Genomic DNA, 22,354 nt, shown 5'->3' with positions numbered 1-22,354 from the left:
ATCCCTTACTTCCGGTGTCCACCACCGGGTTCGGGGATTGCAGCCTCGGGCGACGCCTCGGTCCTTGATAGATTGTGTCTCATGGGCTTCTGAACCGCTCTTAGTCTGACCCGTCACCTGGCCCTGTTTGCCTTGGGAGACCCTACCAGGGGCATATAGGCCCCCGGACAACTTAGCTCCTAGGATCATCCGGGTACTCAAACCCCTCCACCAAGATAAGGGAGCAGTTCAAGGAGGAGTGTAAGAAAATGTTTTAAAGTTAAATTCCAACCTGGTCTCATGGGAAAGAGTGACATTTACAAAAAAAAAATTATTCCTTTTACAAAGAAGAAACAGCACTGCATTGAGTGCATTAACAAATAAAAAAATAAAAAATAAAACAATAATAATAAAACAATTAATTAAACATTTAAACAATCAATGAAAAGTTGAAATCACAGCTAAAGAGTGACATTGTTTATTCTTATAGCAGTTTGTGACGTCACGAAATATAAACTATTGATTCGTGTTCTTGAACACAAATTTCCCATTTTTTTCCTGTCACTCAGCACGACTTTCGATCTACTGTAGCTATTTCAATAAGCTATATTTTGTGTCTGCACCACGTTTTTCTTTTTGCCACTCGGGAACATTTTTTTTTTTTTTTTTTTCTCATTTGTCATTATTATTATTTTTTACTTTAAGCGCTACATTTCTCAACATTTAATCAGAGATTTTTTTGTCATTGTTTTTATTGATTTATTCTGTAGGCTTCTCATCGTCAGTGATTCATTCCAGTAAAAATATAGTTAATATATTCTACCCGTTAATTAACGAGACTGCAGAGTTATGCTACGGCTATTGCTTCTAAAAGTTGCTGTTTATTTTTTGAGAAATACCGTTTTTCTATCGGTTTGGTGTGTCAAACCTAACAGTAATCTGCAGAACCCATGAGCCTTATCGACCGTTATGACCATCAGTTTTAATTGTTTCTCCTTCGATTGTGAGAACGGGGATTTGTTTTGGATAGTAATTTAATTAAAATAAATGTAATGCATTTAATTTAATTTAATTAATTAGTGGATGCCAGCATTACCCGTGATCCTAAGCATCCGTTGCTATGGAGACGTACCCAGTCCGCTTTGGGATTGGGTGATTTCTTTAGTGATTTCATTTCTCATTGCGCTCTGCCAGGTAAGTTACGAGGTTCATAATAAGTAATGATCACGTTTTGCTTAAATATTATAATTGATGCATTTCTTTGTCATTAGACTCATGATGTGTCAATAATAACAATATAACTTGGCCTAACGTTACTGCATAAATCTGGAATGAGAAACCCCAGACAAATGTCACGCGCCTTTTAACAGTCATACAGGAAATAGGAAAAACATGACTTTACATGTGCTTGCCACTCTGCTGCTGTTGCTGTTTTATCAGTCAGTGGTTAGATCAGCGTAGCAGACAATAAACGGGACAAGGGACGTCACGTATGGGACAAATCAATTAGGCCCAATATACAGACGTCCCGGCTAATAGGTGACACGTGACAGTTGGCATTGGCAAGTGGCTAGGTTAGCCAGTAGTACTAACCCCCTTTATAGTAACAACCTAGTTTAAGGAATTCTAACGTTACAATTGTGCCTCTTGTTACTGGATCTCATGTTCCAAAAACAAGTTGTATTAAGGCTTTAATGTAATTTTTTACTTCATTTTAGAGATGCCAGGAAGTTCAAAGAAAATGTGCCCAGGGTGCAACACCCTAATAAGTGTTGCATACAAGGCTTGCCCGCTTTGCAAACAACTGCAGCCATACAAAGCAAAAGTTGCAGCGAAGAGATGCAACTTTCAAAATAAAAAAAATGAATGGAAGGAGTCAGTCAAGAAAAACAACAACAGGACAGTTGTTCTCAATAGCAGCCATGTGTTGGTAAGGTTAGGTCAAAGTTCAGGATTCTAATAGGAATTTATGAAGTTAAGTCAATTAACACAGTAAAGTTTAACAGTCAATAGCCATGTTTCCATGTAATTGTCAAGCGAACTTTTGAAATGTTTCGAAAAAGTATAAAATATCAATCAGGTATATTTCTATCAACTGGGTTGGAGGGAATTAATTAAGATCCCGCTAGGGGATCCTCCCACACTGAAGCTGTCCCTAACCCGCCCCATTTCCCACCAGCTTTGGGCTGCAAACAACCCAACCCTTAGGAGATGGGACCTCGGCACTATGGGGGCCGTTACCGGAGAAAGACTCAGGGTCCCGAGCAACACCGCCCAAGTGGTTTCCCATACACCACATTTTTGAAAAAGACAAAAACCACCTCAAGCGACCGTAAAATGTTTTTGCTAAATTGAGGACGTTTTTTCCCCAAATTTTGATGGAAACATGGCTGGTGAAACATGTAGTAGTAATGAATTCCTTGATATGAGTTGTACATTTAATATGACCAATAAACAGTTGTCATGAAATTAATATTTAAATTAAATTATTGTATTCGGTGCATGTTTTTTTTTATTTAATAATGTTTTTATTTCAGCTTGACAAACTTGCTGCCCTTGATTTATTTATTTTTTCCCCATACTACTTTTGGGGAAGAAGTGCAAAGGAAGCTTGGTGGCCGATGTCATCCTAGGAGGGGATTATATTTTGGATCCTGATTTGCTTCAGAGGGTTAAACATATTTATGAAGCTGTGCTAAAGAGTAAGTCTTTTTTTTACAAATATGAAGCTCTGGATTAATCTGAAAACACTGGTAACCCTAAGGAACCCAAAGCAATGTGAACCCACAAGTATCATTATCTTTATTTTTCTATTGATGCAAAGTATGAGCATTACTTTCAGCCATAATAGGATAAAGCAGCATGTGATCACCCAATTGTTTTCTTTAGCAGTTAAGCCAAGTCAACAAGCTAGATAAAAAGTAGGCAGAAAATCTAGAATGCTCTGATCAGACATTAAGAGACAGCATTACCTTGACTAGGAACTCGATGACTATATTTGTTGATATAGACTGTAGATAATTAATTTTACTTTTTAATCATAGCATAACACACCTGTAATGTACAAATCAATCTTATTATATATACTAGCCTGTTATCATCACTCGCCCGCAGGTCCTCTTCCTTGTGGTTCAATAATTAGTCATAGGCTATATGGAATAAAGGGGCACTGAGATTAAGGCAAACCGTAAAATTTTTCTTGTGTGTGATGTTTGTCTTGTCTGCAAGTTCATTTTCAAAGACAGAAGAAGGCCACAAGTAGCACAGAAACTACAGCACCTCCAGAAGCCACTGAGACCAACGGCACTCCAGAAGCTACTGCCACTGAGACCACAGGCTCATCAAAAGCCACAAGACCCTGGGGCCAGAAAGCAAAAAAAAGACAAAGTGAAGTATATTTCCTTATTAGTCAGTAATGTTTTATTAGAACTGTGTTAATAAGTATGTTATCACAGAACTATGTTTTTTTAATATAGTACCAGTCAAAAGTTTGAACCCACCTACCCATCCAAGAGAATGGGAAAGCGTGTCCAAACTTTTGACCGATACTGTATATTCTAAATTAGTAATTTAGACTAGTAAATTAGTAAACTTACTGTATTTAAATATTAAGCATAGCGTCAGTTCTGGCAGGTCACATTAGTCAAGCTCGAATCAGCTGATCCACGTCTACCTATAGGAATACGACGCCTATATACAGTAACGCCTATTACTGTATACATGTATAAGCTCCTTCAGTATTATCAGCAGCTATCGCGTTTCTCAGGAGCCAATTACCCTCCTCCATCCCCAGCTCCACCTCTCGTCAGTCATTATAGCATTCTGATTACCCCTGAATCAGACTTAAATTCTCTTAATTATATTGTACATTCAAATGAATTAATGATATCTGCAATACTTTTATGTCTGCTCTTATGATTCTATGCTAGGCTGCATGGATGCGCTGGGAGTTCTTGCCCAGAACAGAACCATACCACCAATCCAAACTATATGCTAACTGTCAATCATATTTGACGATAGTGGTCTTGACAGAAATAGTGTTTAATAAAATGTGGTATCTTGTATGTTTTTTATACAGATCCAGTCCAACAGAGGGTAGCCAGCAAGATGAAGCAAAAAAAAAAGTGTTAAGTACATTTTCTCTATTTAAAATGATATGATGTATCAACTACACATTGATTCTGCCGTCACAGTTAGGTATTGTCTATACTGGTATATTGGTATACTTATTTCAATGTTATATTGACTGTCTTTCAGATGAGTGTCCAGAATGCTGTAGGAGAGTGAGGCAAAACAACTTTGACTACTCCAAGGTTTTGAAAAGAAGAGTGAGAGAGGTTTGTCTTTCTAAAGCCTTTTCAACTGTCTTGCTTTATATCAATGTACTTGCATTCACTCATTATTAATATTTAAATCCTTTTTGATTCTACAATGAATAAGGCCCTGTGTCCACGAAAGCGTTTTTTCACGCGACTGGCATATTTTTCCAATAGTTTTCAGTGGGAGCGCCGCTGAGTGTCTTTTTCACGCTGATGCACTGAGCATTCGTCGTTTTTTACCGGTCGCCAAGAGTTGAAGAATGTTCAACTTTGGGTAAAATGCAGCGCTCATCACTGTCACTTTTTACCCAGCTGTCCAATCACAGTGGAGGAGGGGCGGGACTATCTTGAAAATACATTCGCCAAAGAGGGACATACCTGGAAATTCAAGCTTCGCCTTTTGCGTTTTACACTCAGTGACACTTTACCGGTCGCCAAGAGTTGAAGAATGTTCAACTTTGGGTAAAATGCAGTGCTCATCACTGTCACTTTTTACTCAGCCGTCCAATCACAGTGGAGGAGGGGCGGGACTAATAACACACAACCGCCACACTCTGCTCGTACAAAGTAAACAGATGACAACAACAAGCATAATAATTAAACAAAATAGTTTTAAACTAGAGCCAGAGCAAATACTTTATAATCTATCGACATTTTTATATAGAAACAACACAGAAACAAACAATCTGTGAAATGAGATACTAGTAACACTTTCGCGAATATTCCGTATAATAACAACAAGCAAAGCATCTCTACTGAAAACGGCTAAAAACGGTTTGGTGGACTCTGGCTAAAAACGGTTTGGTGGACACACAGCCTTAGCCTGACTACGTCAGACTTCGTACTTCCGCTCAATTTCAGTTCGCTTCTGTACTCAGTCTGAGATAGCGACCGTTTTCCCTGTTTTCCTCCGGCCTCAAAACAGCCGGCCAATCAACGAACAGAGGGCGGGCTGAGAGCCGTGACGTAGACGCTGATTGTACCGTGGATGCGTAGATTTACTTCACATAATCTGCAAAAGTCGTTCACAGCCATGTTCACTCCGGTATTTCGCTCGATGGTTTTGTTTTCGCATCATACATGTGTTTGCAACACGGTCTCACCCCTATTCGTCACATACTGCCGTTTGGTCATTTTCCCCTCACGTACCAAAGGCCGACGTTGAGGGTACCCCCTATTCGTCGCTTGACAACGGAGAGGGTCATCCGATAGATTTGAGTGCAAATCCCTCATCTTTGAATTTTGAAGAAATGGGGTTACCCATCCAGCGGTTTGCCTGCGCTGGAAAGTATGGTTTTAGGCGACTGATTTTATGCTGCAAATGTGTATTTTGCAGTAGCGTGCGGCGCATATTGTTACAATCATTCATTGGTGCGGTGAGCATACATTTTCGTGGGGCAGAAACCCTTGTCTGAATCGGTATAACGACTTTTCCTTTCTCTTTTTTATATAATTTTGGGTTACATTAAAATTACATAATTACAGGACTTTATATTTGCTGTATGCTTAACACATGCCTTAATTTAGGTGGGATATTTTATAATTGTAGATCACATAGTTTGATCATTTCCCCCTCACGTCCATAAGCCGACGTTGAGGGTAGCTACCCCCATTCGTCGCTTGACAACGGAGAGGGTCGTCCGATATTTGAATGCAAATCCCTCATCTTTGGATTTTGACGAAATGGGGGTTATCCATCCAGCTGGAAAGTATGGTTTCAGGCGATTAATTATGCTGCAAATGTGCATTTTACAGTAGCGTGCGGCGCATATACTGTTACAATCATTGGCGCGGTGACCATACATTTTCGTAGGGCAGAAACCCTTGACTAAATCGGTATCACGACTTTTTTCTCTCTCTCTCTTTTTTTTTTTTTTATATATAATTTTGGCCTACATTAAAACGACATAATTGCAGGACTGCATATTTGCTGTAGGCTTAAAACATGCCTTAATTTAGGTGGGATATTTTGCCGATGGTATTTCAATTTGCAATTGCTTATACTATAGTGAGCCTACAACTTTGCTTTTTTTTTTGCGACAAAAAAAATAAATAAACAATATTCGCCTACTTTTATAGAACTTTCATCTCAATACTGATTATGATGTTGTAATAAATTAAATAGCCTACTGCAGAAATGTTTATATTGCTTAATATGGACATATCCTTTGGCAAAGTGATGGATGCATTCTGGGAAGTGGTGTGTTTAAATGTAATGGCTACATATACCCGTGTTTCCTTCACTTAGACATTTATGCTGACCCTTTAAAATTATATTAAAAAATATTATAAAAAAATATTAAGACTGTACTTTTTAATTATGATTGATATTTTGGCGCAATTTTGTGCAACACGTCACTGTGTGCGACCATCGCAGAAACCATTGCCCAGCGCGATTCCACCACGGTAAGTCGCTTACAACAGTCTCATAAGAAAGAGAAATGAATAAGCATTTATACGTCCAAAAGTAATACAATTACGAGTTTATAAAAAAAAAAAACATGTTGTAGGCCTATATATATATATCAGGGTACCGTCGTCGGTGTATGAATGAGTGAATGAATGGGTGAATGTGAGGCAATCTGTAAAGCGCTTTGGTGGCAATGAGTCTGTTGCAAGCGCCTATATAGTCCATTTTGTGTGGAAATAAACTCATAATTTTATTTTGGACGTGTAAATGCTTATTGAGGGATTATTGGGGATATATATATATATATATATATATAGTTTAAGTCTGGCAAGGCAAAGTTTATACAAGTATCCTGATCATGTTATTCCTGTTTGTTTATCCAAACACAAGGATGTGTTCAAAATATCATGAACCCTAAAGCTCACACAAAAACTTATTTTTAAAGCCATTTATTTTTTATGATATTGTGATTGCATGAATGAACAAGAGCACCATTTACTTAACTTCTTAGCCTAGTAGTTATTCATATTGTAATATGTAGTTTGGTGATCTATTCTTTTTTGATTTGTTCTTCTCTTTCTCTGCAGGTTCCTTAATCCCTGTCCTTTAAAAAAAAACATCACCTCATTACATCGAAAAAAAGGCACTTTTAAGAGCCACATTTGTCTTGTATTTTGTTACTCTCTCTACTGTTGTATTGTGTTCTCTCTCTCAGATCATCCCGGAAACAAGCAGGTAAGATTTTTTCTACATTAATGTTTATTAAAATGTAGACTCCAGATCTAGTTTTGTATCTTGGAAAGGTATACAACATAATCACAAGTCATGGGTCTGAATTAGAATATATCTGAGGTTATTATTACGTACCTGTGCCTAGCATCAGGTAAAGTTTGTGTCATTGAGTGTAAAAAGCAACAGCTTTTTTGCTACAGCAGGTCCCAGTCACAGCCAGAGTCGAAAGACTGGTGTCTCTCATGTCAGGACTCCGGAAACCAGTGCGGAAATGACCATTGACTTTCCTTCCGTTACTGCAGGTGTGTTATTTATTTTGACTTCACTGGTTCAAAACAGTATGTTCATTTATTATAAAATCACCATTGTTCAATGCTACTGTTTTTAAATATTGTGCATTGTTTTAACAGAGTCCTTCCTTCAAGAGCTTAAACGCTCACTGGGTGAGGACATACATGAAGATGAAATGGCACTTCAAGCCTCAGCAGACTGGTCGACTCGAAAGAGCCTCATATCAGGGTGGTGGGAGAAAGAGAGACCCCGACTGGTCAACACCATGGTGGCTCGACAACATGCGGCAACTCGGATCTGCCAACATTGTGGAAATGGTCCAGCCGTTATCCGTTGTTGTGACTGCCGACCACACCCATTCCTCTGTGGCCAGTGTGATGTCAGGGTCCACCAAGGTCAAGTGTTCCACAACAGGGATTCGATGACACTTGCATTTTTTCATCCATTGCCTCCCACAACTTGTGTTGTGGAGAGGGTTCTAACCCAGTGTGGTAAGTTGTAGTTTTTAAGTCACATTCTTAGACTTGACTGAAAAACGAAATGCTGTTTTCTGATAGGTCGATGAAGCCGTCAAGTGCATCTTGTTTAAAATAGTTTCCAGTAAATAAATGTTATTGTTTAATTCTCATCCATGTGTTTTTTTGTTTGTTTTAAGAGCGTCTTGTTCCTTTGGAGATGCCAGAGACAATATGCGGTTGTCTACAAGTATCATCCAGTGTCATCGCAGGACAGTCCATAGTTGTGGTTACAATGAATGGTAAGAAGAACTTTATGGGTTTGGGTGGGGGTCACTTCTGTAGAATTTTCTTTTTGATTTTCTCTGATTTTCTTTATCATGGATGGAAATCCAGAGGTGTCAATAGGTTGTGTGTTGATTAGATTGGCTGGGCCCACCTATGTGGAGGAAAACAATTAACCTTTGTTTGAATGGGGATAGTTAATTTGCCTGTCAAAATGTTTGTAGAAGTGTCCTCCTGATCCATCCTTAGTCAAATGTTCCCATATCAGTTGTCAGAATGACACAGTTTGGTCTGTCAGAATTAACTTTGTGTATATATTTCCTTCTTTTTCCAGGGCGATATGATCTCAGATTGCCTCAGATTATATGCAAAGCATGTGAAGCCACTTGGAGTCCTGGAGTGGATGACCTGATCCGTAATGACTACTGGCCTGCCACTTCTCACTATTCAACTGTGTACGCAACAGATGTCCTTTTTTCTTTTGAAGAGCTGAAGATGGCTGCACCAGGGATGTCTAGCCAAGCATTTCTTAGAATGCTGGATCAACGCACTGTTCGCTTTGGCCGTGTAAGTATTTGTGGTAATAATTGCGTAACTCCATATATAATACTATGAGGGCATGATGATGATGATGATAGTACACATGAACAGAGCCATTAGACCCTTTATAGACAACCATAAACTCATGTTCTCAAGGCCGGACTTACCATTGGGCTTGACTGGGCTCAAGCCCATGGGCCCCGCCCAATAGGGGGCCCCGCCCGTTTACGTTTGATTTTTTCAATAATATGTCAGTCATTTAATTTTTCATTTAAAGTTTGTTGATTGGTCTAGCATTGTTACCTGGCCCTGCCCTGCCATGAAAAATGTAATTTAATTAGCTAAATTAAATGTCAGTCATCTTGAGGTTTGCTGATTGGTTATTGGCAGTTACGTAGTGCCTCGTTTACTGCCGAACCGTTGAAAAAACCTGTCCGCATTAGACAGTAGCCGCGTTTCCATTACCCTTCAAATTGCGCAAATTGAAATTGCGAATTGAAAATAAGCACAATGGAAACACGTCAATTTCGCAAAAACTCCCGTTTATCGCAAAAAAGTTTTTACACTCTCATGAGGAGGTTTTTCAGGCAATTCGAAAAAGGAATATTTCGCAAAACTGCAATGGAAACCGTTTTTGCGCATTTACAGTCACCTGACTTAGAAGACGCGGTGTGTTTGAGGTCCATGTACAGCTACGCAAATAATAATAATTTTATATTATTTTATTATAACATTTAATAGGCTATATTTAGAAGAGGCTTTTATGCAAAAAAGGAACAAAGCTGAGTGTGGAGCGCGCACTGCATGACACGGAGGCGCGAGCGCGAACACTTGCATTTTCCTATCAACAGTGGAAACAACTTAAAATAGCCTAGGCTACTCTATCATTTCTTGTCATACAGAAAATAATAATACATTATTCCCATCTACTTTTATTTGTGTAAACTCACAATAACAAGAAAATGTTGTGCTTTTGTAAAATAAAATAAAACAATCAGACGCTTTCATGATCTCCGTAAACTGGAGCGCGAGAACTGAAACAAAATATAGCTTATGTAGGCTAAAGCTTGAAATGTCCACTTTAAATCGAACAAATTCGAATCGAAAGCTAATACCTTCTGATTAATCCGTATGAAAGGTGCATTTCTCTCCAAAAGCGCATCTGCTTAACAGCGGAGATGGAGATGTGATTTTAGCCAAAACAATAGTTTATTAATAATATTAATGGCTCTTCTCATTCAGCACTGCGGGAAAAACATAAATTCCATGTTCTAATTTGGCCTTAGAAAACCAGTCAAATCGACATGTTTTCCATATTAATTTGTGAATATTTTAAATGTTTAATAAAGGGGCAAAAAGTCATAAACAAAAATCTGAAAATTCGTCGATATTTACTTTTTTGCGCAGCAGTTTGTGTAGCCAGTTCAAATTAAAATTTTGGTGTTCAACTTTGCGTTTTAAAAAGACAACAACCGTTCATTTTTCGTTTTTCAATTACGGGTTAAAAAAGGAAAAACGAATGGACACAAAAGTAGCCTACATGGATCGTTTGGACAGAATACGAGACAGAGTTCTTTATTAAATTCATAAAAGAAACAATAATTAGCCTATAGGAATACTGGATTCTAAATCTCAAAGAAATGCCACAATCAAAACATATGTTTTCCAGGTAAATAAGTGTTTTATTCTCATTCTGACCAAGACATTTGTGCATTGCAATAAACTTATGATCACTTTGAACTTTTTTAATCATCATTTATTTATTGGAAAAAACTTTTTCAAGCTTCAATCAGTGGTCATATAAATAAATTATTACGTTTTTTTAACATGTAACACTGTCTACGGTACCAGTCACCTTTTGAAAGTAGCTTTGCACTTCAAATAACGATTGGATCGATTATATTGTTACGCCACCAGATGGCGACAAATGACTTTTAAAAAAACATTTGTCATTGAATCGTTCATTCAGGAGATTCGTTAAAAAATGCTGATTCATCTATGAAGCAAGTGTATTTGATTGAGGAATTGAATCATTCATTCAAACCAAAGTTGTTTTTGTTTTTTTTTATAATTCAGATTAATTAAACATTTTTAATAGACTTCAGCAATTAACATAAATTATGTTATTTTGTTTAGTTGTTTGTTCAGAATCGTGATCTCTATTTTTATTCTCAGTTTATCCAGAATTGTGTAGCTCTAATACATAGCTTGTGTATGTATCATTTGTGTTCTATTTAAAGTAATGTATAGCCTAGAAGGTAGGGCCCGAAAGTGACTCAAGCCCAGGGGCCTCCACCAACCTAAGTCCTGCCCTGCATGTTCTCTCATCAGCAGTTTGCACTGAGACATTTATGGAAAAACAGGTCATTCTGAAGATCTCAAATTCAACTCCAATGGCTACCGACTTTGACATCTTCTCCCCAATATCATTTCCTGATCCCAGAAGTGTTCCCTTGGATTAATGGGCTAAACATTGCACAGGCTTAATTCTAAACAGTATGGAAGCCGTTGTAGCCCTCTTTGCGTATAGATTTAGACTGAATGTCAAACAATATCCTGTATGTTTAATGGCCAGGTCCCCCAAATACACCAGTGTATAGTGTATGAGTGAAGTTTACACATTGTTTATTTCCTTTGATATGTATTCTAAGGAGTGGTAACAAAGTTTGTACAAACATCCCAAAATGTATCCATTTAGAACATTTTACTTCAGTGTAGTATATTGTTTAATTTGATCCGTTTTACTGTTCTCTTTTGTTCTCTTTTACTGAACTCTTCTCACAGAGCGGAAACATCACAGCAGACAGCTTCCGGAAAAGCTTCTTGGAGTGGGAAGCTGTCCGATTCGAAGTGGACAAATTATGCCAGGAGGACCACTTTGACTGCCCAGCGTGCAACCCAGACATGCTTGCAGTATCCGTTGATGGAAACCGTAAGCACTACAGATTCAAGAGTGCAGCAAGGTACTGTGTGTGCATTGACGGTCCATTACTTTGAAAGTAACTGCTGTGAATTCAAAATCATATGAATATTTAAAGTTAAAGGTGCTGTAAGCGATGCCGGGAGTCGTAACTTCTTGTTGACATTCGAATTGTTGTCAAACAAAACGGAGGCTAGCTAGACCCTCCCTTCTCCTCATCCCGTCTCCTCCCTCCTCCCCTCCCTTCCGGCATAAAGGAAAGTCAAAGTAGTCATTTCAAACAAAGTTAAGTTTTACTGATACTTCATTCAATGTGTAATAGGGGTGGGCAAAAAAATCGATTCACATATGAATCGCGATTCAAACGTTACCGATTTAAAATCGATTCATAGAATTCCAAAAATCGATTCTTGTTTTTTTTTTTGTTTTTTTTGTTTTTTTAAATATACATTTTTGGGTATTGTCCTGAAATGAGTTTAGCTTGCCATTCCCATAGATGGCGCTGCATCGAATTCACACTTACGCCTGCACACTCTTGTCATAGCCAAAAGAAGAAGTGCAGCAGAAGCGAAGCGGAGCAGAAGGAAGGCTGGCTGGCTGGCTGGCTTTGTGGCGTGTCTGTTTTTATTTCGGCTCCCATGTTAACAGGTTAGAGCTTGCACACAGCCTGCGTGACACGCGCGTCTCCGGTGTGGCCCGAGTCGTGCGGAAAACGTGTACATGCTAGAAATAGAACCAACGCCTATTTTTCTCGCGACACGCAAGCGTGTTGGAAGCGTTTCCAGGCAAAATAGAATGTTTATATGTCATTTTGACATGAATATTCATATTAATAAATGACATTTTGATGTTTGAAAGTCTAGGTTTTGACATAAATGCAGATATAATGTAGGCTTATTGTATTTATTTATTATTTTTTTTTTTAATTGCACCTGTCAATACAGAACGAAATATTCTGTAGCCTATTTTGCCGTCAATAGCCTACTCCTTAAACTACATTTAGCAGTGTTGTTTGTTTAATCTGACTACAGCACTTTAAAGCTAAATGTAAAAAAAAAAATAAAAAAAAAAAAAAAATTTAAGTTTTAATTTAAACTTGAATTAAATGTATTCGAAAGCTGGCCAAAGCTTGGCACTTTGCACTGTTTAGTTGCAAAAGTTTTTATGAAGACAAAGTAATATCAAACTTCATTTAATTTGTTATTTATTTTCTTTTAAATTGTATGTCTACTGCAATCACACAGGAAAAAGTCAACTACATTTACATACTGTGAATCGTTTTTTGAATCGAGAATCGTTTTTGAATCGAAAATCGATTTTGAATCGAATCTTGACACTAAAAATCGGTATCGAATCGAATCGTGAAATTTTCTGAATCGTGCACCCCTAATGTGTAATGTCGCCAAGTTAGATAAAGGGTTTTATATATTGCAGAACAGAATGCAGAAAAAGAGAAACATTATTTTAAAATCGTTTTGCCACCTGAAGCTATAACTATAGCTCCCATACAAGGACGCAATAATAGCAAGATAACGTAGCTTCGCGTTTCCCAGTGAGCATAAACAACGGCGGCGGCGTAAACAAATTTAGTCAAAGTTGTCAACAGCCTATTAATGAACATTCAAATTCATAACAAACAGTGGATGAAAACAATCATTCACACAAATTGTCGCCCTACTGTGAATTTGCTTGATCATTTACAATAGAGATTGAGCTCTGCTAGAAACATATATGTTGTATTCACCAAAGTTAACGCTGACTGCATAGTTCTAGCTAATTACATCCTTGTGTTGGTTTGGCGAACATTAACGTCAATTTAGAAAGAAATATGGATTTACCTGTTCTGCAAAAACAGAGCAACTGAATGTGGATCGGAAGCCCTTCTGCCCGGCGGAGTTCTCCCACCTTTAAAAGGTTTTTCCGATGTAAATTCGGGACTTCACGTGTTCCTTATCCTTGTCCCTCTTCTTTGCAATTTGTTCATCGGAATGTCGTGTTTCGGCCATAATTCAAACTTCCCTCTTCATGCTTCTCTCTCCTCCACACACCCACTTCATGTGCACGCGCACTAACCCCCTAAACCCCACCCTCAAATACTTCTTGTCGGTGATTGGCTGGAACACTGTTTGTTGTGTTTCGTGGTGCGGGTGAGCCCAGTTTCTTTTTGTTGCCGTTTGTGGAGCCTGTGGTGTCTACAGAGACCGTGTTTTTTTACAGTGTGTTCAGGGGACAGGCAGCTAGCGGATAGTGAGGAAATGTTTGCTGTATGTGACAAAAAAATGTTTGGCCTAAAAAACGCGTGGCATCGCTTACAGCACCTTTAATATGTATCTCTTTTATTTAGATCGGAGGAAAAAGCCATCTTTGATGGCGTGTTCATCGCGAATGATGATGACGTTGCAAAATTCGTGGACTATGTCCATACCTCGACCAGTCATGTAAACTTGCACAACTTCACTATATTTACCTATAAAACACCACGTCCTACAGAGTACTTTGTTTGAACAAGTTTGGACTGTTCATCTTCCATGTTTTAGGTCTCTGGAAGAGGTGTCTGTGGAGGGCAATGGTCATCGGCGCATGAAACGTCTCAGAAGTCCTCAGGAAAAACAGACGAGGAGGGCCTGGAACTCGCTGTATGTCGTCATGGGGTTCTCCTTCGTGCCCTCAATATGTTCAGGGGGGAGATTTTTGCCTACCCCCTGTACCTACAAAAGCAAATGGCCTGTAAGCCAGTTACATTTTTTGCAATGGATGTGGCATGCAAATACTGGCCTTACCTCCAGAGAGTGACAGAGAAATGCCCTGAGCTTCAGGATCTCCTCACCATGAGGCCATTTCTTTCTGTTTTTCATGCCAAAGCTCATGATTTCAAATGTGAGGTAAGAAAAAATGATTGTCCATGACATTTTCTTTCCCTGAAATCCTGCATAAGATTGTTGCCACTTAGGTTTTCTTTTTTTGTTTTCTTTTCTAAAGGTAAAATGGAGTGGAGCATATCAGGAGGGGGCTGGTTCGACTCTTGGGGAAGAGGTGGAGCAGTGCAACGCCTTCCTCTCGAGGATTGCTGTTACGACAAAGCACATGTCAAAAGCAGGTAAGGTAACCAGTCAATTTTGATCCTGATGACAATGGTGAGCCACTTTGAGCTCATGCATATATGCTGACTCTGAAAATATAAAGCTCAGATTATTCAACATAAATGGATGGATCGATTACAATACCATCATCCTATTTTATTTGATGTGAGGATAATAAGGAAGGGCAGTGCAATATTAAAAAATACACATCGATTCTTTAGAATCGCGTGGAAAGACAGTATGTCACATTATAAAAAGGCCCTAAAAGCGGCCAGGGCTGAGCACCTCCGCAAACTAATAGAAAACAAGCAAAACAATCCAAGGTTTTTATTTAACACCGTGGCTAGACTAACAAATAAACAGACGTCACCCGAACAAAATATCCCGTTACAGTTCAGTAGTAATGATTTCATGAACTTCTTCACTGAGAAAATAGAAAGCATCAGAACCACAATTGTAAACGTTCAATCTTCAATCGCGCCTTATAATTCAGCTTCAATTATCACCCCGCAAGAACAATTACAGTGCTTTACTACTATAGAACAAAAAGAGTTAAATAAACTTATCACTTCATCTAAAACAACAACATGTTTATTAGATCCTATACCAACTAAACTACTGAAAGAAGTGTTACCTGTAGTGGAAGAGCCTCTCCTCAATATTATTAACTCGTCTTTATCTTTAGGTCATGTTCCAAGAACATTTAAACTGGCAGTTATAAAACCTCTCATTAAGAAACCACAATTAGATCATAATAATCTAGCAAATTATAGACCCATTTCAAATCTTCCATTTATGTCTAAAATATTAGAAACTGGGCTCTTTCTTGCAACAAAATGATATCTATGAAAAGTTTCAGTCTGGATTCAGACCGCATCATAGCACTGAAACTGCGCTCGTTAAAATCACAAATGATTTACTTTTAGCTTCTGACCAAGGCTGTATCTCAATACTAGTTTTACATGATCTTAGTGCTGCGTTCGATACTATAGATCACACAATACTCTTAGATCGACTACAAAATTATACTGGTGTTCAAGGACAAGCACTAAGCTGGTTCAAATCATACCTATCTGACCGCTACCATTTTGTCTATTTAAATGGAGAAAAATCGATCATAACTCCAGTAAACTATGGAGTGCCGCAGGGATCTGTATTAGGCCCTCTGTTATTTTCAATATATATGATGCCACTTGGAAATATTATAAGGAAACATGGAATTAGTTTCCATTGTTATGCTGATGACACTCAAATATATATTTCATCACGGCCAGATGAAAACGCAAAATTTTCCAAATTGACAGAGTGTGTTAAAGATATAAAAGATTGGATGACGCGTAATTTTCTTTTATTAAATCCAGACAAGACAGAGGTAATACTTATCGGTTCAAAAAACCGCCCACAAAACCTCGCACAATACAACTTTAACATCATAGGATGTCCTGTTACTTTATCCTCTACAGTAAAAGACCTGGGTGTTATACTCGATTGCAACCTGTCTTTTGAAAATCATATTTCATATGTTACAAAAACAGCCTTTTTCCACCTTAGAAACATTGCTAAGCTACGTAATATGCTATCAGTTTCTGATGCAGAAAAGTTAGTTCATGCATTCATGACCTCGAGACTGGATTACTGTAATGCTTTATTAGCTGGTTGTCCTGCATCCTCAATAAACAAGCTACAGTTAGTCCAAAATGCCGCCGCTAGAGTTCTTACGAGATCAAGAAAATATGATCATATAACACCGATTTTTATCATCACTGCATTGGTTACTTATAAAGTTCCGTATTAATTATAAGATATTGCTACTGACTTATAAAGCCCTAAACGGCTTAGCTCCAGTCTATTTAACGGATCTTCTATCACCCTATAATCCATCGCGCTCTTTAACCCTCTGAGGTCTGAGGGGTTTTTGGGGCCCTTGAGATGTTCTGACATGCCCTGACATTTGTGCTTTTTTCAGTTGCTTATAAACATATTAATGGCAAAAAAAAAATTACACACTATTTAGCACAAACAGGGCTACCATAATATGTGAGCAACAAGAATGTACATGTCTGCATTTTTGAGAGAATAATGTTTATGCGTGGTTATTGAAAAAACTAAAAACTAAAGTTTCTGAAATAAGGCCATAAAACACATACTAAATATGTGCCAATAAGACTTTTGTCTAATAGATGTCATTGCCTAGTGTTTTTTCTTCAAAATGATGTGAAAATCATCCTGCCCTTATCATTCACATAACACAATACATTGATTTGAATTTTGCAAAGCACTTTCTGTTTGGAAAGGCAATATGCGGAGTGGGCGTCAACGATCATGCATATTTAGTGGTTCACACCTTAGGAAACAATGGGGCCTGCATACTTAATGACCCTTTCATTCAGGTGAGTCACTGAGCCACAAGAATGCAAGAGCAACAGTTGGAAGCATCTCAATTATTTTTTATTTTTCCACATAGTGTGCTTGCAATTTGGCCTATAATATCCAAGGAAAACATGTCTAGTAATTGTGCAGTTAATTCTCATACTGTATTTTCAGTTTTGGAATATTTATCCTCTCCCCAAATTTGTCACTAATAAAACACAATAAAAATTATTTAAAGAAAAGGCTTATTACCTTATTACCTTTTAATAGTTTGTTTACATCTACCTTGTAAATATATTTTTTTATTAAAAAGGTTACAATTACAACAACAATTCAAGTGTAATCTTTCTTTGTAAAAACTAAAGTATACATTTTATCATACATATTTCAAAGTTAAGGATTTGATTGATTATTTGATTACTTTATTTTTGACAAAACATACTATATTTAACATGAGCAAATATTGGCAAACAAATATTGGCTTATTTGAGTTGGCAGATATTTTACAGTAAAAATGTATAATCTATCCAAAACTAATCAACGAAATGTTGTCTTTCATATGTCTGTAACATAGGTCTTTCGTTTTTATTATAAGAAATATAAATGTTAATTTGCAGTTTAATACGTTGCTTATACAAATACATTTTATTTCAACATTTCAGTCGATTTTTACTCAGTATAGCAATACAGTTTGCTAAAACCGAAACATTCATTCACAAACAGAAACGCCTGACTGTAACGTTGTTTTTATGAAATATTAGGGCATATAAATGTTAATTTTCAGTTTACTCATCTCAGTATAGCAATACAGTTTGCTAAAACATCATCATTCATTCACACAGAGACGCAATTTAAATTTAAACTGTCTTTTTGCGAGCTGTGATAAACAGCGGGCATCTCTGCGGCTGCCGTTCATTCATTCACAGAAACGCGATTAACTTGAGAAGGAAAAAAAACTTACTACATATTCGGATCCTCTCTCCTGCAATACCCGCACTCTGAGGTAGATTTTCCGTTATTATTATTCCTCACAGCGCTGCCAGATGGTGTAAACACGTAGGCTACAATGATATGATTAAACTTGTGTTTTCTCGAGCTGATATGGGGCGTTCACAGGTTTGCCTCAGTAATTTGCGTTTGAATAGCACGCGCTCTCCGTGGGCGGAGTCACATTACCTTTGAATGAGCTCTAATGAGCTCGACTGGAATCGCTCTCTTTTAACACAGATTTCACAAGATGAGAATATTTTTTTTTTATATAAATTACCTCATTTTAAAGAAGAGAATTCAAGCTTCATGCCTGTGTGACTGTATGCCTGTTTGACTCAGTATTCGTTGAGTTATTGTTCATTTTCGGACGCGTTTCAGAATGGTCTTCACTGACAGAGAGAAGGCAGAACTCGCATCACGTTTATTTTTCTTTATTTGGCAAAAAGCACAACACTTTGTTTTTATTGTGAGTATACACAAAAATAATACACATTTAACAGAATCGATTGATGTATGAAACTTGCTTGTAATATCAAAGTCAACAGAGCAAAATTAATTTCTTTTGAACTGAACTGAAAAAAATCCAGCAAAACGCGTGGGCGCGTTTGTCGACCTCAGAGGGTTAAGATCACTAAATTCAAGGCTTTTGGTCATACCTAGGATATCCAGAACCACCAAAGGAGGGAGAGCATTTTCACATTTGGCTCCAAAACTCTGGAATAGTCTTCCTGATACTGTTCGTTGCTCAGACTCGCTCTCCCAGTTTAAAACTAGATTAAAGTCGCATCTCTTCAGCCAGGCATTCATATAATCCCACAGTTCAAACTACAATCCGGCCTCTAGCTCATAAATGCCAGAGGAGAACTGGCCCCCGACTGAGCCTGGGTTCTCCCAAGGTTTTTTTTTTTCTCCATTAGGTCACCTGATGGAGTTTTAGGACACCATTAGGTCACTTGATGGAGTTTTTCGGTTCCTTGCCACTGTTGCCTTTGGCTTGCTCAGTTGGGGATATTTTGGGGATATTTAATTTAATTTTATCAATCAACAAATAAACTTGACTTGACTTGACTATTTCTTCACTATCCTGTGCTATTTACCTAACCCTTTCATGGGACAGTAATCAAATGGCACAAGACAGCAGATTAATAGTTCCATAGTACTGTAAGTTATTATCTCTGAAAAGTTTGTGATTCAAGTCTGCACAGTTTCTTCTCCTACTGCTACTGGAAAGAAAGGTGATAATCTCATATTTTTTATTTTTGCAGGACGCATAGACATGCGCTGGAACCAACAAAAGTTTGACAACTTGGCTTCTACCCTTGCCCGCCGATATCGGAAGGTAAAGACACCAGTTTTCCCTTATGCAAAAATGCATAGCGATATTGTAAAATAAAATATTAAATGTTCATACCATATATATTGATAGTCCACGTATATACGAATATACTGTATATTTAATTAGTGTTGTATGTGGTTTTCTAATAGTGAAGGTACTTCACAATCCTTATCAACAATTGTCAAAGTTGTAGGCGTTTCCCTCATTGTCATTTATGTTTGAAGGCCAAAATAGCCCTGCAATGCCAGTTGCATAACCTGGAGGCCATGAAAACGGTAATGGACATCTCAGACAGTCAACTGGAGAGGTGGATCTTTGATGTCAATGAGTGGGCAGAAGGTAGGATATACTGTTTTATACTGTTTGATATGGTGCTTGATGTATCACTTCTGACTAAGCTTGGCTGCAATTCCAAAGAGGCTCATTGTAATCGTAGTCAAAGAGCACATACTCTGATTGCTGATGACGTGTGGACAAGATTATCCCCATGGGGACAATAAAGAACCTAACTATACTCAAATTTAGCTACAAGTGTAGCCTCTCAGTTACAGAGAAATATGAAAAGATTGTTGAGGCTTTATTTTGCTCATACACCAAAAATATTTTTTCATGGAATCAAGAAGCATATTTCTTATCTCTTCATTTCTTCCTCTCAGCAACAACATCCCCAAATGATGCTGATGTTGCCGCTGTTGCCAGCCCAATAGAGGAGCTGGTGGCAAGTGTTAAGAGGAGGTCCCAGCGTCTTTATAAGGACAGTGACGGATGCAAAGGACGTGCCCGAATCCGCCGAAAGATCAGGGAGGAAAAAAAAATCTTAAATTCTGTAGTGGAGAAGTATAACACCTTGGTTCCTAATGCAGAAAAACTGACATTGGACACCATTCTATCTGACGAGATTGTTTGGCCATGGCAGCTTACACACGGTGGTATGTACACAATTCCGTTGACTTTGTGAAATAGTCACATAGTAGGACAAAATCTGTCATGCCTCGATTGTAACCCCAGAAAATATTGAAATACTAATCTTAATTACAACCGACTTATGTTTCATCTATGTATTTCAGACTCTGTAGATCTAAGGACAAAGAGGAAGGCGTTCGACATTGTGATGGCAGTAAGGAGACTTGAGGAGGAGAAGAGGATTCTTATTGCAGAGATGAACAAGCATTGGAAGTCTCTTTGCACCCGTGCAGACACCCTGAAGCAGATGTCATCCCAGCTTTCTAATGTGACATCAGGTATGTATTTGTCATACTTGGCATACATTACAATGTTTCTGAATGTTTCTGATTAATAAAGGCTCAATGTGTTTTAACATGTAAGGTGAGACGTGGGGCCTGCTTCAAGATGGTATCCGAGGTCTACAGAGCTTGACGATGAAGAACAAGGAAGCAAGCAACAGCCTGGCAAAGCATGCAAAGAAATGTTATGTTCAAGTTCTGACTGAAACCGAAATTAACTTCGATAGTGATTCTGAGGAGTACCATACCAGCAGTGACTCTGAGCAAGACTAAACATGGCCAGAGTCCTTTTTTATGCGGTTGTGTGCTGGGGAGGCAGCATTAAGAAGAGGGCCGCTGGGACAGGTTGGTAAGGAAAGCTGGCTCTGTGTTTGGCATGGAGCTGAGGTTAATCATTTAACAAACTGAGGATAATTTGCAGTAGCAGTCTTCTGTCATGCTCAAAAACGAGGAGGTCATTTGTCCCCAGGGCAAACCAGCAACTCAATGTCACAGAAAAGGTTAGGGGAGAAATGGACTTTTCAGCATGCGTCTCACCCTGCGCCAACCATCACATCACTTTGTCTATTGTCTAGTATCCACTATCCATTTCACTGTCTTACAGGCTACATTAGCCCCTCTACACATTCTGGGCTGTGGTCCCAACATTTACCCCTGTTGGCTTGTATAATCTTTTTTTTTTTTTTTTTATAAATATATTTAAGTTTCTGTTGTTCTATTTATTTGATCTTCTTTGTATTGTTTTTGTTAAGCAATACTATTACACTCTTTTTTTCCATAGTCATATTAAACATGCACAGCTTTGCACTGATTAAATCCCTGCAATGTTTACTTTTGCACTACCACCACTGCAAATCACTCCATAGCGGCCCATCATGTATCACAGGGTCAGTCCCTACCAGGCCTTTGTAATCACTCGACATGCTCTTCACTTTTTGCATTTGTGATTTTTGTTATGTGTCTGAGCTATGTGTGTTGTTTTTGTATAAGCTAATAAATGCCTAAAATGTGGTGTGTCGTCTTAAGTACAGTGTTTATACTAGGGGGAAGAAGACATTTCATCATGACAGTTTCCTCCATCTCCTAGATACATCTTACATGGATACACAGATAACATTTATTCATGAGATCATATGGTTTATATGTATTTCTTTAATGTTATTATTTCTGTCTTATTGCCAGGGAAGCTGGATTGCTTTGTTTATTGATATTTTTAGAACTATAATGCTACATCTATCAACATTTATTTAGATGTTATCATGGTATTCATTACATTATTTTAATTATGTCATTTCAGTATTATTATTGGTGAAACATTACAGTATGCAGTCAGACAGAACACTACAATGTGGGCTGAGCGGGTCACATATGAATCCCATATCCCTCAATGCAGGTCAGGGGGT

General features: G+C 38.0%; 2 protein-coding genes and 1 long non-coding RNA gene across 3 annotated transcripts; all 3 read left to right on the top strand.

Moving 5' to 3' along the window:
* The first annotated feature begins 2,591 nt into the window (after positions 1-2,591).
* On the top strand, positions 2,592-4,844 carry LOC309491389. The gene is made up of 3 exons (XR_014203094.1): positions 2,592-3,366; positions 4,058-4,105; positions 4,237-4,844. It is a non-coding gene; the product is annotated as an uncharacterized lncRNA (long non-coding RNA).
* A 2,852-nt stretch (positions 4,845-7,696) lies between these two features.
* Positions 7,697-14,435, top strand: LOC309491388 (uncharacterized protein; the record flags this gene model as incomplete). Its single annotated transcript, XM_082190421.1, has 6 exons — positions 7,697-7,742; positions 7,851-8,222; positions 8,387-8,488; positions 8,806-9,038; positions 11,796-11,974; positions 14,276-14,435. Exons 1-6 carry the CDS (start codon positions 7,712-7,714, stop codon positions 14,433-14,435), a joined length of 1,077 nt encoding a protein of 358 aa, XP_082046547.1. The 5' UTR covers positions 7,697-7,711.
* A 5,212-nt stretch (positions 14,436-19,647) lies between these two features.
* LOC309491383 (uncharacterized protein) lies at positions 19,648-21,962 on the top strand (the record flags this gene model as incomplete). The annotated part of the gene is made up of 5 exons (XM_082190414.1): positions 19,648-19,710; positions 19,932-20,046; positions 20,364-20,636; positions 20,775-20,948; positions 21,034-21,962. The coding sequence occupies 5 exons, from the start codon at positions 19,648-19,650 to the stop codon at positions 21,222-21,224; spliced, it is 816 nt and encodes a 271-aa protein (XP_082046540.1). The 3' UTR covers positions 21,225-21,962.
* Positions 21,963-22,354: the final 392 nt, after the last annotated feature.

This window comes from Leuciscus leuciscus (genome assembly GCF_965113295.1).
Source record: "Leuciscus leuciscus genome assembly, contig: HAP1_SCAFFOLD_197, whole genome shotgun sequence".
Taxonomy (NCBI): domain Eukaryota; kingdom Metazoa; phylum Chordata; class Actinopteri; order Cypriniformes; family Leuciscidae; genus Leuciscus; species Leuciscus leuciscus.
Note: the sequence above shows the minus strand (reverse complement) of the source record. Positions and strands in the feature narration are given on the sequence as shown.